The following is a 17,242-nucleotide window of genomic DNA, read 5'->3' on the forward strand; positions in this document are numbered from 1 at the left end:
GACATATTGACCAATGGGATTGATGAATGATGATGGTAAGGACAAGACTTGAACGCCTGAACGACGACGACTGAACGACGACGACTGAACGCCTGAATGACGACGACTGAACGCCTGAACGACGACGACTGAACGACGACGACTGAACGCCTGAATGACGACGACTGAACGCCTGAATGACTTTTTTCGACTGAACGACGACGACTTTTGTGCGACCTCTGTACGACCTCTGTACGACCTCTATACGACCTCTGTACGACGATTCATCTGATCCGCTTACTGTACCCACAACAAAACCACTGTACTCATAAGTCGCTGCTCAACACTCGACAGCTATTGTCAATCAATACTGTGCTCCACTTCTCCACAAAACTCAACCACCCCATCGCAAACATGAATCAAAGTGGACACCTCTCGTCAACCCCCTTTCAAGGACGTGATTGAGTGGTCCACACTCCCATGACGAACTGCTGGTCAGAATGGGCCAGATGGTGGACCAGAAACCTGACAGGGTACACAGAATTGCCCAGCTCGAGTCCAAGCTCGATCAGCCAGTCGAGTTTCTCACTGAACCACTTCCGGCGTTGTTGAAAGACTTTCCCGAAATTGCTGTCCGTCGAAAAGTGCATTACAGTGCCTGGCATCAAACCAATGGGAAAAGCTGGAGATCAGTATGAAGGTCATTGCTAGTTGACAAACACACTGAATTGGTCTCTATTCGGTCGAATCATCACCTACAGCACCATACTTGTCCTCAAAATTCTATATTGCTCAGATGATTCCTGACCTCATAGATGACCAGTGTTTTACCCCTGTCTTCCAACGGTACCTTCAGCTGTTCCGCTGTTGAGAATCTGATCGAAGAGCGCGACTTCTCAACAGAAAAGCTGGTTTCAAACAAACCCCATGAAACCATACATCATATTAACGCGATCTGGACTTGGGTATTTGATCCAAATTGCCCATGGAGTACAAGTCCGACCGTTATCAAATCTTTGACTACCTCTACAACTCTCTGCTAACAGCTCTGACAGGATGCATAGAACCAGGGGGAAGAAGCACCCGGAACAGTAGCAGCAGCGGAGACAGGGACTCGTCGAGGAAGCACGTCATCGTACTTCTTCACTCCTCCTGAGGAAACAGCAGTTGTCAAAGTAATTGTATTCTTTAGAGCAGCCTCCTCCCCCTTCTGAATCTGGCTCAGAGACTTGGCGGGAGCAGAAACCACAGAATCAGTGGCCCAATTGGACTTGAGAGAGGGCCCATCTCGGGAAGCAGGCCGAGGGTGGATGGAATCATAAGTCTCTGGCCCTTATCAACGACTACAAAACCAACCTCAAAATCGGAGACAACCTCTTCAAACCGACGCCCTGGGCCCCCAACAGACAATAGGGGAAAAACCTGAACCTCATCTGCCAGTCTAAACCCCCCCACCGCAGCTACTATCGCCAAACACCATGTTGCGAGAAGTTTCGGCTGAAATTTCGGCTGAAACAACACTATGAACAACCCCAAAACTTCGGATCCAAAGACATTGTGAACAATGGGGGTTGTAATAATGGAAAATACGTGATGATACTTTCATCATCGAACACAGGTCATGTGATATTCAAGATACAGGTCATGTGATACTCAAGATACAGGTCATGTGATACTCAACATACAGGTCATGTGATACTCAAGATACAGGTACATTCTGTACGCATGTGACGTAAAGACTCCGCTCTTGTTAATGCTTACATAACACCTGAGGAATACCCACCAAAAAAGCATTCAACGCCCCGCGATACAAAAAGGTCGTGCCCGGAATCGAACCGGGGTTATTGGAAATCAACAGCTAGTCAGAATCCAAGGTGATAACCGCTACACTACACAACCGTTGAGGACTAGGAGGGTGTATTTTCTATTTGAATGAGAAAAAGTGGTTTTCAAATTTTTTGTTAGATCGATCTTCAAGGGCGGATGCAGAAGGCACTTACAATAGTAAGCAGCAAGTAACTGGTCCGGTACTTGGTTGGGTCAGCACCGATCTCGCTTCGGCGTCTTGTGTCTGTTTTTTTTTCTGTTTTTGCCTTAATAGCAGAGTAACGATACCCTCTGAGACAGCCTTCGTAAGTAACAACCCGAATAACAGCTAATCATATGAATATACAGCTCATGTGTTTCAAAACAATCAATACATTCAATTATATATCCCACCCAACATCCCATAGAATGCCTTATCCCACCTCCGGCATTCTTTCCACTGTCCCTGGAGGATGTGATTGAGGAGACCACAAAACCCGAGGGTTCGAGCGCTTTCTCCCTCGTACAAATAGGTGATTGAGAACGAGGGTTCCAACGCTTTCTCCCTCACACACGGGTGTGATTGAGAAGACAGTGCCACCAGAAGGCTACAGTGTTTTCTCCCTCACACACGGGTGTGATTGAGAAGACCAAATAAACCAAAGGTTCCAGTGATTTCTCCCTCACACACACTCCAACCATCAACAATCCACGGCCTACGGCCTCCCACCACCCCTCATCTTCCACCCCTCGTCACCTTCCAACTCCCTCATCTGCCACCTCGTCACCTTCCAACTCCCCTCATCTGCCACCACTCGTCACCTTCCAGCTCCCCTCACCTTCCAGCTCCCCTCACCTTCCAGCTCCCCTCACCTGTCTTCCATCACCCCCTTCCAACTCCCCTCATCTATCATCCACAACCCACCACCCCTCACTATCCCCACTCCTGTCTTGCTAACAAGCCCCCAAATCCACTCCTCCCTTCCACCACCAAGAGCACCATCTCCTATGCTCCAACATCACCAGTGCCAAAATTATCATCGATAAAAAGTAAAAAAGTAAATCTCACGAACCGGTTCCGCCGAAAACGTGAGTGACGCTAGTCTGGTTTCGTCTCTGTGCAATCAAATTCCCCTCTTGGGACGTGAAGGGTGATTGAAAGTTGGTTTGAAACTGACTGGGTTGTAGCGTCGTGTCGAAAGACGAAAATCGCCAGTAGACACGGGTTGTCCGGGGCACTCCCTATGAGACTCTGTCCCTGAGTCCATAGCATGCTTGGAACCTGGGCATGGTTAACGCACACCCTCCCTGTAAACAAAATAAATTCCTCCCTGGGATTGAGATGCCCCCCTGGAGACTCTGGCCTGACTGTGCCTATCCGACACCCTCGGATGACACAGTCGTTTGGCTCATAGCTCTTTGGGAAGCACCCGTCTATGACTAGCGCTACCTATGGTAGTAACTAGATCGTAGGACGCCCATCTGTGTTAGTATGTTGAAGATTGTGGTGGAGAAGACGTGGCATTGGCAACTGGGGAGGAACACTTCTTGCCGCTGAAACTCGGTTGAACGATGATCACGGTGCTGGAATCATAAGACGCCAGTAGTATGTTATATGCCTGTGTCATTTCTATATCGTGTTTGCGTCATGTTTGCGTCGTGTTTGCGTCGTTGATGTGACGTTTTTGTGTCACTCGGTGTTGTGTTTGTGTCACATGGCTTGGGTGTGAATATTAATGGTCGAAAAAAGTTGGCGGTCATGGCGACAGTCACTGCAGTTGGAGCGTGATCTACCCATGTAACGGAACCTAGGTTTTCCATGGTGTTTTGTGATGTTGTGTGATGTTTTGTAATGTCGTGTGCCGAGCTTTTTGTGTCCCAAACATGCGATTTTCACCACAACGATGCAAAAAAGCCCCCAGTGGTGCCAGCCGAACGGAACAAGACATTAATACTCACTCAAGCCGCCTCTTTCTTAGCCGGCGACAAAAAGAAGCCGTCTTTTTCAGTGTTCGAGACGAAACACGTACTTGGCGGATTCTTGGCGATGATGGTTAACATGAATAGAGGATTCTCAAGAATCTGTAAATTGGGGGTATATTTGTATTACACAAACAGACAATTAAGCTATAGGTGATATGCGACCTTAAATTATGGCCTGATTTTTACGTGCGGGGTTCGTATCAAGATAGATTATATAAAACCACGAATTCGACTCCATTCAACTCCAGCTTTGACGATGTCCACTTTTTGGGTTCGAAGTAGTGCATACTAAAGTTTTCATCTCATTAGTCCCTGCATTATCAACACTAACGTCAGAAATACCTCTCGACGTACGTTTATGCCCAAAGAAATAAGCTTCGTGAAAATGGCCTGATTTTCTTTTAAAAGTGGCCTGATTATATGGCAAGTTTATGGCATTGCAAGTTTATGGGACTTAATTTAAGGTTACTCAACAATTTCTTTATAGTTTAAATTTACTCAACAGATTTCTTGAAAATAGTGCATATAACGACATATATCCACTAACCTTCAACTAGCCCTATAATGATTTGTTTCAACCTGTGGAGCAGTTTTCGTGTTTGTGATTCATGTCGTTTGTGAAGAATTAATTGGGAGTTTAGCGTTCTTGTTCAAATGGCTACCATTGCTCAACAGAATACCGACATTCTGTTAAGTAACCTTAATAAGGAGTTCCCCTCAATTGAGGAAGGGTATTCTCAGGTGAGCCTATGGAGTCATATGACCCTCCAATCATCTGAAATACTGTAGTTCCTCTCATGTATACAGTACTTTATATCTAGAGATAATTTATTTTTTAATAGAGTGTCTATGTTTTTTGAAGGCGATATGGTATCAACCTAGCCGTGCAGCACCAAAACTACTTTGAATACGATAACTGTTGAAGATGAACTCTGTAGATCTTAGGCAATCCAGCGCCTATTCTTGAGTGAATTTCCTGTAGTTGGAGTCGGATTTGTGACACCCGAAAGTGAAGATGTACGTGAGTGAAAACGAGACCATTGGTCCTGGGAGGAGTTCTTACGCTGTAACATTTTATGCATGAATATGAATATGCAAGTGTAAGGTTTTATGCACGAATATGCAAGTTTAATTGAGTCAGTGCCTGAAGACGACCATGTCGTGGGGAGCCGTAATTTCGTAGCCTACGTAGTGTATAATTCACACAAGATACCACAATCAACAGGTACCACAACCAACAACAGAGGTATTTCACCAAAGAGTTCCGCAACCAAGTGATTGATACCATGCAACCTCAGGCCGAAATCCCAGAGCAACCCCCTCCGGGCCACGGGCCAGATGCGATGATACCCGCAACAGGCGCCGTTCCCGCCCGTATTTATGCCAGAGTTGGTAACCGCGACACCGTTGACACCGACATAACCAAGTCGCAGCTCAACGATAGACTGGTTGAAGAGGCTCTCAGCCTGAACATCATCAAGGCTACTGACCGGATCAACAAAAATCAGCTCAAGAAGCTCAAGTCAAAGGCCAGAACTGTCTTGAACAAGCTTACCAAAATTTTCGATGAGAGCAAGAGTGTCAAGTATCCCTACATGGAGCAAATGGTAGAGCACATTCTCTTGAACCAGATCCAAAGCATTGAAATGGATACGAATTTTGTGACTGAGGTGGCTCGAGAGTGCTTGGTCAGGATAATCGCGGTGCAACCAGACTACAGGGTCATTTACGGTATGCCAAGTGTTGTTCCTGGAAAGGACTGGCGAAGCTAACTGTTGGCTGAAGCTCTATTAGGATGGCGATTCTCAGAATTTTCGAAATTGCGACTTTTAACTATACTGCAAGTCTGGCGCAATTTTGGCCCACTTTTTCTTCTTTTTTTGGTTCTCCTGGGCCGATGGTTTCCATTCGAACAGTACTTGCATTACTGGAAAGAAGCGTCAGACATTGACCACATGAGGCTGGGGGGCGTCGAAGGGTAAGGAAAGTGGAATCTCTGAGAGATTCCGGTTTTCGGAGGTCTGGCAGAATCCACCGCCGCGAGCAATCTTCTGTGAAGACAATTGAGATACTAGAGAGATGAGGACTCCCTTTCCCAATCGAGTCTCACGACGTTTCTCCCAATACCCAACTGCCAGAAGAAGCTGAGACGACCCCGATCCTGGTAGACTCCAAGGAACGGAAACGAGGCTGCTCTATAGGGCCTTGAGAGGAACTTTTTACCGCCCCAGCGCTGCATCACCTCCAGTGCGGCCCTGGCTTTGTAACCTCCTTACAAAGTGGGTCCTCCACCGGCACGATGTGCCAAATGGAGGGGGACCAAGGCTACCTCCTGCTGCGTTAGTATCGCTCTAGAGTTTTCAATGGAATCAGCACATGTCTCTTTTACTGCTCATTTGAAGTGATCCAGACACAAAGATCTAGAGATCGTGAAAATTCGCCGTTAATCCCACCTGGAATGAATGAAGGACTTAGTTGATTCCCGTTCATCCTAATATTTGAAGATGGGTCGAAATGATGTCTTAGAAGTGTCTAGATGATGTCGTACAGTGAGTAGAGAAAAGGAAAAACAAACAAGGCCACAACAGATCTTCGGAATAAGGTAAGATGGAGATATATACAGACATTGTAGATACCCCAATTAGCTACAATTCTGTGCATATAATGTTGTGCTCTTCACCTTAATTGTGTGTTTTGTTTGCTGTTTTACCTTAATAGGAAGAAAACATACAAAAAATAAAAGAATCCTATTCCCAACACATAATCCTTATTCTATATGTAATTGTATATATTCTACTGAAAACGTATCACCACTATTATATATAAGGTTGAGATAATGCAATGCAGTGCATATAATCGAAACTTTGTGAATATGGGCGATGAGCTGTCGGTGATTGAATTACTGTAGTTTCCTCCTGTTTGGAAATTAATATTTACAGAATATAATGACGTTATTGAGAGTTTCGTCAAACAAATTATCAAATTGCAGCATTTTTTGAAGGCATGATGGGTTTGGGGATTTTTCTTTAAATACGCGACCTGATCTGCCAGAGCATGTGGTCAGAATTATAGATGCCGAGTTATCATTGCAAAAACCAAAAATCAAGGAAACGATGTGATACTTGTACTAGTACTTATACCAAAGCTCATATTAACCAGTACAAGTAATAACAAATGCACCACTTTTACTGGTTTTCCCAAAATGTACACAAAAAACATATATAGGTCGGTTCAGTTCCATCACACGGTTACCAATCAACTTAGGTATTGCACATTGAAACCCACCTCGTCATGACTAGGGACGTAATCCCCGCCCCCAACGGAGTCGTCGGATATGGTCCATGACGGGAACGAAGTTCGACGCCCTCCAGTGCTTTATCCTGCTGCAGGAACTACAAGATATTGAGCATATCAGAGCTTTCATCCTCGCACACTCCAACCAACCACAATACACGGTCTACTGCGTTCCATCACCCCCAGAATTTAATTAGAAACAGCAGTGCTGAGACCTATGACTGATACGAACCACTCCACGGCATCTGGGAATGACTGCAGCCACCATAGTAGGAATGCGCTTTCTGTTCTTAAAGCAGTAGCCAAGTGGTATCATGAGAACAAATGTAAGTACTGTACCACACATATACTTGTACATTGAATGTATTACTCTTTATAGCTTACTACAGAACATGTTCGTCGCCGCTTGACTTTCTCTGCGGATGCTCGGATTTTCTGAACAACCTGCTTCTCATCCTTAGACAATCCGCGATCTGAGGTGGTATCCAGCATCTTGATAACACCTTCAGCGTAGGCAACCATTTCTGTTTCGCCGGCTAAAGTACTCTTCTGCCATACAAATATGGCTTGATGGATGTCCAGCCCATGCGCTTCGATAATAATGATGCAGATATCATGTAATTCCGGTAGCATATTTCGGCTGAACGACATTAATCTGACAGCATCATCAATACAACACCACATTTGCAGCTCCTGGCCGTGCAAGTACCTCAAAATCACTTCTACAGCGCTCTGAGGTAGCGGTAGTAGTAGCGTATTCTCCTGGGCTACCTTTGTGTCAGATTTCAACTTCTTTCGAAAGTAGGGCCAATTAGCTGTTAATACAGTCTTATGAGCTTTAATGTTCTTTCCATCCTCGCTTTGAAGCTGAAAATCAGCCTCAGGCAAGTTTCTGAGACGCTCAAGGCCCTCCATGTAGGGTGTTGTCCAGGTGGTGTGTTGGATCCAAATATCCTGGTCTATCGTCATAATAAACGAATCTTTCCATCCCTGTGATAGTCTCAGGGAGTATTCCCAATTGTTGTCGTAAATAAAAAAGGCATTCTCAGAAATCGCCACAAATTTGTGGTTTTCAAAAGTTGTAGAAAATACTGAACAAAGACTTGCATGCCCCTGCTGTAACCTTTCGTCATAATGGGAAATGTAGACTCTTTTTTTGGAGGGATTCCGCCAATACCGCGGTCGATCCGTCTTAATGAAGTCGAACCGTCTTCTGCCATAATGACACTGACCTATCGTGCGGTCTCTGATGCTCGCTTCGTACTCGGCAGGAGTCATTTTGAATATTTCCCCTCCAAGAGATTCTTCCTGTCGGCTGCTAGTGTTGTTTGTGAGTGCAGTGGGACCCAATAGCTCATCACCAGCTATCATATTGCTGTGACCCTTTGCTGCAAGCGACTCAGCATGTTCGACTGCACTGGCGAAAATCTGCACATCGGGGGCCATGGAGCCCATCTCCCCCACAAGGATAGCTTGAGGGATGTTCAAATGAGACGCTTTGATATGATTGATGCAGATTCGCTTTAATTCCGGCAACAGGTACATGTCAGCATAAAGAATGAGTCTAGCTGCATCTTCAATCTCCAACTTCAGCCGCTGGCCATACAAGTATCTCACGATGACTTCGACAGTGCTACGAGGTAGTGGTAGCGTCAGCTTGTTCTCCTGGGCCTCCTGCATGCCGGAGTTCAACATCTTCTCGAAAAACGGCCAGTTTAGCATCATCACGCTTTTGTGTACCTTGATTGCCTCTTCGTTTCCTTCCTTGCTTTCAATGCTGAAATCAGCTCCAGGTCCTCTTCGAAGGCGTTCGAGACCCTTAGCATGAACGTTTGTGTTGCAGGTGAGCATGGCAAAGTTGCTTGGATTGATTTCTGTTACGGTGGCCTTTCCTCCCCATCCTTGCTCAAACACTAGACTGTATCGCCAACTCGTTCCAGCGAGAAAGAAGACATTCTCTGAAATTGCAACAGAGACAAATTCTTGTTTGGAAGTCACTAAAACACACTGGTGGCTTGAGCGTACCTGTTGCTTCTTTTCGTCGAAATGGTAGAGGAATACCGGGAATTGGCCTGGAATCTTCACTGGCTCATTACTGTAAACAAAATCGAACCGATCATTCTCGTCAAAGCATTGGCTGAGTATTCGTCCTCTGGTTTTGGCTTCGTAGTCGTCTTTAGATATCTTGAGTATTGTCTCTCTGCGCCGTGTTCGAGTTGTGCTCATTGTGGTCTAGTGGAGAGGAGAAGGAGTTGTCTGTCGGCCTCAATCTCTATATAACTGTAGATGTGAATCTGATCAGTCAAGTTGGCCCCAGATACCATCCTCCAATTTACTTGGGAAGTTGGTTTGAGGCTGTGGGGTTCTGCAACAGTATATGTTACTAATCACAGCCGACCTACTCTACACACTCCCGCGTTAGATCTCCGAGGAATGAAACGAAAGAAAGATAGACTTGTTCTTCTGTGAAATATTACAATGTTCACCAATTCAAGCATTTTCGAGTCGCGTCTGACTCACGTCGAAGTCATCTGAATCATCTGAATGCCATGTTGTAAAAGACCTCCACTAGGGTGCGGAGACTCCTGACGAATAACTCTGATAGAGAGAAGACTTTGGTTATCGGAACGCCTCCCAGGAAGTGATATGTAAGTCTTTGGTGATATATAAGTCGTTAGTAATACGTTAATGATATATGTCGTTAATGATATATAGTCGTTGATGACATGTAATCCTTAATGATGTATAAGTCGTTAGTGATATACAAGTTGATATATAATCGTTAATGATATATAGTTAAGAATATATAGTCGTTGCAGTAATGATATATAGTCGCTGATGATAAGTAGTGGTTAAAGCTGTAAATCATTTATGATTCAGTATATTTAACCTACTCTGCAGCGACTGTAAAATCTCCTGAACGCTTCATCTCTGTACACGATGTGTTGCTGGAAAGGAAAGAGCCGCTACCCGAATACAGGTAAGAAAGTATCCCCCCTCTGTTCCCAGGAGATATGTGTGTGGGAGCTCGCCTGCCCTCACTGCCATTCCAGCACGGGCCTGCTCTTTCATGTGGCATTTTCCCAGTATGTGGGACACGGGATGTGCGTGCCAAATATTTGGTATACAATTTTTTTGTCTTCTGCATATACATTTATTTAAATTTGAATTTCACAACATGCTTAGCTGGACGCAGACAAACTGAAACTTGAACTGTAGGGGTATTAGGCAACAACCCCCACGTCTTTTTGGTATCAAAATGTTCCCCTAGACTAGGACTTTCTAATAATATTAATATACTGTTTTCAAAGGAGCTCTCTAAGACTCAGACTGGCTATGAACGACACTGCGTGTAGTAAGGTTCCGTTGCCACAACCTTGACCATGATGAAACCGTGAGGCTGTCGGAATTGTGTCCTAAACGATATTAATCGAGCGCGACCAGAAAAAACGTTCACCATGGAAACAGCGCAAGCCCAAGCTTCGGCGGGTAACTCCTTGGGCGCTCCGAACCCCCCACCTCCTGATTTATCGCGAGGTGATGGAGCCACCTCAACCGAAACCCCCAACCAAACCGACATTGAAAAAATCCAAAAAAACGACAAAAACGATGAAAACAACAAAAAAAACGACAAAAACGACAAAAACGACAAAAAAAACGACAACAATATCACCCTCAACGCCTGGAAGAGCAAGGCCGAAGTCAAGGCTCTCCTGACATCGAACCCCTCCACACTCAAATTCAACCTCAACAAGGAGCGAATTTCGGAGCCCCTTGCGGCGCCGAATGGTAGGCATACCTCCGGCCGTTTCAACGTGTCCTATGTAGCCAGCAAGGAAAACTTCTTCCGAAGAGCTCTTGACCGCTCCGCCACCCCTGATTGGAATCTTCCTATCTCCATGTTCCTCGAGCACCTCGATAACGCCGCTGAAGTCGACGAGAAGGACACCATCAGTGTCCTCGAGGGCGTCATCGAAAAGTTCGACGAGATCAAGGGTCAGGTTGGTCTGGCGGAGTTTGACCTGTCCAGGCACAACCTAGACATCGTCCCCCACCTGATCGACCAGATTAACTTAGAACAGGACCCTGAAGACTGCTACCAAGTGGGAAATGGTTGGCACTACCTGACGTCGGACGCCCTCACTGACCCCCACGAACAACGAATGGCTGTCATTCTGGAGACAGTTAGTCTCATTGTTGAGGCCAATACTCAAGATTATCGCATCATGAGGAAGGGCTCGGCTAACCCTGCTGGACGAAGAGTACTTTACTACTTCAACCTACCCTCGTACATGAAGATGGAGCGTCAGACGGAGGATGCTTTCAAGATCCACCTCAACGCTATTCTCAACCAGTTCGACGTAGACATTGATCAGGCCATTCCAGGTTCCTCCCTCTTGAGTGGCACCCTTCTGATGACCTCTGCCAACCATCAGAACATCTCGGGTCCTGTGATCGCAGTTCGTGCTCTCCTAGGCTCCACCCTGCCCCAGACCATCCCCGACTTCTTCGTCAACCTGGATCCCACCAAGGCTAGGCTTACCGGCTCAAAGTTGATCAAGATGCACTTCGCCAACGGCGATAACATCTGTGTTAAGTGCAAGAGCACTAAGCACATCCGGGAGGCCTGCCCCGAGAAAGACATGGTCACTCCCAAGATCTTCCGCACCCGCGCTCACCAGGGTACCCTCCCACAGAGAGGTAAAGCCCTTGCTTCCATCCATGCCCCATCCACCGTGGAGCCCCCGGTCCAAACTCGCAAGTTCCACCACACGCCTGCTACTCACCAGTGGGAGACCGTCGGCACTAAGTCCCCTAGACATAGACGGACTCGAGACACGTCCCCCCAACCCACCGGTCAGAAGCCCCTCCGATCTTACTACAACTTTGAAGTCTTGAGCGACAAAACCGGAGAGGACACACCCGAAGAGACCGAGCAAACTAACCAGCTGCCCTCTACGAACCAGCAGCATGGAACTCAGAATCTACCCATCAACATCCCCGCCTCCGAGGAAGACACAGTTCCCGACGACCAGGAAACGGAACAGGCTGACGTATCCATGAACGGCTTTGACACCCAGCCTGACGCACTTGCTCACCCTGAAGTAGCCCCTGATGTCACCCAGTTTCTTCCCCCCGCTACCCCGCTTAACACCGAGGCCACCAACAACGGCCTTCCCCACGACCACACCAGTCCCAACACGACCAACCAAACACAACCCCCCCCCGGAAGTATCCACGAGGGCCGACCCCGAGGAGGGCACACCACCTCCAGTTTCTCTGGCGAGCCCTCTCACACCACGCTCGGCAAGAAGCACATTGCGGTCTTCCAGACCGCCTCGAGCGAGGTTCCGGTGCAAATCCTGAACCCGGACAGGTCGGAGAACAGACTCTGCTGGCTGCCTTCTCAGGAGGTAGCAAAGTTCATTGACGGGAGGTGCCCGACATTCCTGTCTACATGCCACTTCAAAGTTTTCCACGACGGTGCGACACTCAGCTCGGTAGACGAGATTGTAGAACCCCCGAACAGTCCCCCGAACCCCCCTAGGGTGACCACTCTCCATGAGGTGGACACAATGCTCCGACCGGGGCAGAACCAGTAAGCATGTCTTTCACCTCTACTACCACCCCTTCTAAAGCCCCATGTAAGAGCACCCAGGCCAAAATGAAATCTCCGAATGTTAAAGTCATCACGGCTAACATCGGCGGTTTTAAGATGGCGGAAGCGCTTAACCGATTACCCGACACCATTGTAAACATTATTCGAACTACTCACTACCCCGATCTCGTCCTTCTTCAAGAGACGAACTGGGTGGACTCCTCCCTACAAACCGCTCAACAAATCATTTCAAACTCGCCCTACCCGGGGGGCAGACACTACACCCTCCTCGGCTCCACAGCTGGTGTTTCTAATAGAAGCGTCGGCGTGGGGCTAGTCTATTCCGACAACGTCACCATCACAAACTTTACAACAGTTTTTGAATACTTCCCAGCCCTAGACAACAGACTGTGTTTGGCCGACGTGCACATCAAAGGCACCGACAGACACCTATCGCTGATCAACGTATACGCACCAAACGAGCAGGGAGCCTCCCCCTTCACTAACCGGCAGTTCTACCAGTCACTAGACGACTATCTACGCCTCCATCCCTGCCAATACCCCCTGATAGCGGCAGGCGATTGGAACGCGGTCGCCTCCAACGACGGCAGGATTGGCGAAAAAGTGACGACTCACCTTAAGGACTTCTTAGCTAACTGGGACTTACTAGACACCTACACTCTAATCAGCAAACACAGAAAAGGCCTCTACACTCACACCAACAACAGCCGCGGAGCTGGCAGGCGCCTGGATCAGCTGCACATCTCTTCGACACTCTCACAGTGGATCAAATCCACACAACTGGTAACCAACAAGCAGGGTCACAACATCACGAAGTCCTCTCACCACGCGGTCCAATTCGTCTTTAACTTTGGCAACCTCACCCAGCGACAAGACAGAGGCCCAGGCACCTGGAGGATGCCCTGGTGGGTTTTTGATACAGAGTACATTGCTTGGCTCAAGTTCCACGTCAAATCCATTCTGAAGCGATATGGTCCTTTGAAGCCCAGCCTGAAGCTGCAATGCCTGAAAGAAAACATTAAGGTCACCATCCAACAGGAAGCCAAAAACCGCGCACTTCGAGATTCCAACCACCCAGACAACAGACGCCGCGAGGCCCTCATGGCAACAGCCTCAGACTGGCAAGCCTACCCAGCTAACGAGCCATACCCGATGCTCCATGCTCGGGTCGAACAATCCAAGCAACAGATGGAGATCCACTCCCTACGGAACCACCAAGGCCGAGTGAAGACCGACACCTCCTCTCTCTGCGACATCTCAGCTCGATACTTTGACAACATCTTCGACAGAGCTGCCGATATCAACGACACCGACGACAGCGCCTTTTTAGACCTCTTCCCCGAAGAAACCCGGAGGGTGAATACAGCTAACCCAAGCCTGGACTCGTCTTTTACCAAGGAGGAGATCTTCGATACCATCAAGGCGTCTACGCACAACAGCGCGCCAGGGCCAGACGGCATCCCGTACAGGTTCTACCGCGACTGCTGGGATGAGCTGGGGGACTTGATGACGGACGTCTACAACGAAGCTGGAGCCGACTCGCCCATCAGCACCGAACGCAACACCGCTATCATCAAACTACTGTACAAGTCGGGAGATCAGGCCGACATCTCCAACTACAGGCCTATTTCTTTGATCAACACAGAGGTGAAGATCTACACACAGCTCATTAACAAAGCCATCCAGAACATTCTTCCGGACAGCATTCACGGCGCCCAAAACGGTTTCGTACCGGGTCGACACATCACTAACAATCTCGACACCATGGATCATTTTTGCAACGCCTACTCCCAGCTGAACATGGGTTGGGTCGTAGGATCACTGGACTTCCGGAAAGCCTACGACACTATCAGCCAGAGTTGGGTGATAAAGACGCTTCGAAATGTGGGTGTCTCGGAACTGATGATCAACCGTATCCTAGCTGTACAACAGAACGCAGTAACGAGAATCAACATCAGAGGTGTCCTATCTCGCCCAGTCCGCATCAAGATCGGAGTGAGACAAGGATGCCCTCTCTCTCCAACCCTCTTCATCATCGCAGTAGACGCACTTGTGCGTCGTCTGGACCGAGAGATGTTTGGACTGGCCCCAGGCCTGCCACTATCCCACCACCACACCACTGGGCACAGGCCGCCACAACCCCCTACTCACCCGGAGGCAGTGGCAGCTGGACACATGAAGGTGTCGGCTTTCGCGGACGACATAGCGGTGTTCCTCAACAACATCCAGGACGTGGCCACGGTTGGTAGAGTGCTCTGCCTCTTCCAACGGGTCTCAGGCCTCACACTAAACCCGTCAAAGACGGTGCTTCAGAAGATCGGCCCCCCCGATTGTTTTGTTCCACTAACCTTTATTGACGCAGAATGGCAGCGAACAATTGACGCCACCTGGCCAACCGACAACAACACACGACAGGCCCCGACGCTCCGGACATCTGACAACATTTTCCGGTACCTCGGAGTACACTTCGGAAATCGCGAAAGGTTGGACACGCACTACGCTCAGATCAAGGAGGACCTCAAGGAGTCGCTGCGACGCCTTTCACTATGGGGTCTCCCCTATTACAGCAAGGCGTGGATGATCAACATCTACTTCTTCTCGAAACTGAATTTCCTTGGACCCTACGTCAGCCAGATCGACAACACCTTCATCCGAGAGCTGAACGAACTAGCGTGCGACAAGATCAACAAATTATCACCCGACAAAACACGCAAAACCTTCAGCAATGGTTTCATCCAAACTCCGGTAGGCAGAGGAGGACTGAACCTGCGGGACATGGGACGTTTCATGGTGTGCCTGAAGGCCGCTCGGGCTTACAGGTTCTTCCATGGCTCATCGCCGGCCCTTTGGGACTGCACCTTCCAGTTCTACAGCAGAACTCACAGTCTCACACAGGAAAAGCCACACCAGCGCGTCGACTGCCGCTTTCCGACAGGCCAAGCTTGGGGCTACGCAGCCTCCCCCACCATGCGAGACGCAATCAGAGCTTCTTTCGAGCTCAACAAGCCCCTCACCGCGGAACATGCCAACCCTCGAGAAGATCACGAGCCCTCTACAACAGACACAGTTAATCACAGAATCTGGGAACGAAACCAGGTGAACGTGAGAGCAGCAGAATCTTTCCGGGAAGCACACGTCGACATCGCAGCCGCGAGACGATACCATCCGGTCAGAATGGTGTCCACAGCGGAAATCGACCACCTCCGGTGGAGCATGGGACCACTTACTCTAGAGAACTTCATGTTTCACAAGACCTCGTCTCCCGACTTGCCAAACTTCCCACACACACTTGCACGACCGAAGAAGTGGACTCAACGAAGCGACTACGGGGGCATCTCTGACGACATGGTCTGGCAGGAGGTAATGCATGACCTTCGAAAACACTACATCGCCGACGCCAACAAAGCACAAGTTCTTCACCTCATGCGGATATCTCGACTTCCGCTCGTGAAATGGAGATACCCTGACGACCACGTTTTCACCAAGAAGAATCCAGGATGCGGGCTCTGTGATAAGGCCATCATTCAGGATCTGCACGAGCATATCTTCTGCAAGTGCGAAGTTCTTCTTTCCATGTTGACCAGGATGAAGATTCCGTCAGTGGACTCTCTAAAGGACTGGATCTTTACCGAGTCGAAATGTGGAGTACTCCCCTCTTTCCCAGGGCATGTGAACAGTGACGCCCCCCGGAAACATCAACAAGTCAAGACACGCAAATATCTGCGGGAATTGGCTTATGGGATCTGGAAGATGGAGAGATCCCTCCGGTACTCAGGGGACGACGCCACCCTGGGACATGTCCAACAGGGTTTGCTTCAATTCCTGAAGGAAGCCCAGATGTGTTTCTACGATGGACAACCGCCAGCACTTCACGATGAGCGAGAGTAGACACAGTAGCAAGCGTAAAAGGCGGCCGAGGCCACCGAGAGAACAGCGTAGCAGGGCGCGTAGTCACCACAGGGGACGCAGAACCAAACCAATGACGAAGAAGAACCACAAGGAGAAGTTTTCAAAGGCAATGCAAATGAAGAGGGCAATGGAAGGATTGAGATTAGAGAACTGGAGACTGGAGTGGCGTTTTCCCGATGAACGAACAAACACGCGAAGCTATGTGGACCAACATACAACACGGACTGAACCAGGTTTTTTTATGATTTTTTTACTGGAAATAGGTACGTGCCAAGTTGGACCATGACACTAAACGTGTTTAATTAGTAATATTCGTGTAAGCGTACATTCATTTCAAAGGTTATTCTTTCACGGCAAAGTTATAATTAAATGAATGTATATGCAGAAAAAAAAAAAAAAAAAGGGGGCTGAAATGTATGACGAAAACGGGCAAAAAGGGTGCCAGATATCTGGATGAGGATTGTTTCAGAATTGTGGGAGGTTATTCAGAGTTGTTGGGAGGTGTTTCATACTCTTAGGGCTATCATTAGCCAGGGTAATTTTCGGCGCGGGGGATTCTCATTAGACTCCACTGTGTCTCTGATAACGAACCTTGATCTGTAGATACTGTTATGATACTGGACAGTACAATACTGGACAGTACAATACTGG

General features: G+C 48.1%; 5 protein-coding genes and 1 non-coding gene across 6 annotated transcripts; 3 read left to right on the forward strand and 3 right to left on the reverse strand.

Annotated features, from left to right (window-relative positions):
- Positions 1-1,200: 1,200 nt before the first annotated feature.
- YALI1_A11876g (uncharacterized protein) lies at positions 1,201-1,588 on the reverse strand (the record flags this gene model as incomplete). The annotated part of the gene is made up of 2 exons (XM_068281742.1): positions 1,201-1,499; positions 1,543-1,588. 2 exons carry the CDS (start codon positions 1,586-1,588, stop codon positions 1,201-1,203), a joined length of 345 nt encoding a protein of 114 aa, XP_068137843.1.
- A 206-nt stretch (positions 1,589-1,794) lies between these two features.
- YALI1_A11880r lies at positions 1,795-1,878 on the reverse strand. The gene has a single exon. It is a non-coding gene; the product is annotated as a tRNA-Gln (tRNA).
- Positions 1,879-4,422: 2,544 nt separating this feature from the next.
- On the forward strand, positions 4,423-5,540 carry YALI1_A11905g (uncharacterized protein; the record flags this gene model as incomplete). The annotated part of the gene is made up of 2 exons (XM_068281743.1): positions 4,423-4,509; positions 5,013-5,540. 2 exons carry the CDS (start codon positions 4,423-4,425, stop codon positions 5,538-5,540), a joined length of 615 nt encoding a protein of 204 aa, XP_068137844.1.
- Positions 5,541-7,428: 1,888 nt separating this feature from the next.
- Positions 7,429-9,288, reverse strand: YALI1_A11954g (uncharacterized protein; the record flags this gene model as incomplete). The annotated part of the gene is made up of 1 exon (XM_499990.3): positions 7,429-9,288. The coding sequence occupies one exon, from the start codon at positions 9,286-9,288 to the stop codon at positions 7,429-7,431; it is 1,860 nt and encodes a 619-aa protein (XP_499990.3).
- A 1,232-nt stretch (positions 9,289-10,520) lies between these two features.
- Positions 10,521-12,665, forward strand: YALI1_A11966t (uncharacterized protein; the record flags this gene model as incomplete). The annotated part of the gene is made up of 1 exon (XM_068281744.1): positions 10,521-12,665. One exon carries the CDS (start codon positions 10,521-10,523, stop codon positions 12,663-12,665), a length of 2,145 nt encoding a protein of 714 aa, XP_068137845.1.
- A 2-nt stretch (positions 12,666-12,667) lies between these two features.
- On the forward strand, positions 12,668-16,570 carry YALI1_A11988t (uncharacterized protein; the record flags this gene model as incomplete). The annotated part of the gene is made up of 1 exon (XM_068281745.1): positions 12,668-16,570. The coding sequence occupies one exon, from the start codon at positions 12,668-12,670 to the stop codon at positions 16,568-16,570; it is 3,903 nt and encodes a 1,300-aa protein (XP_068137846.1).
- Between the last annotated feature and the right edge of the window lie 672 nt (positions 16,571-17,242).

The sequence above is a fragment of the Yarrowia lipolytica genome, chromosome 1A (assembly GCF_001761485.1).
Source record: "Yarrowia lipolytica chromosome 1A, complete sequence".
Taxonomy (NCBI): domain Eukaryota; kingdom Fungi; phylum Ascomycota; class Dipodascomycetes; order Dipodascales; genus Yarrowia; species Yarrowia lipolytica.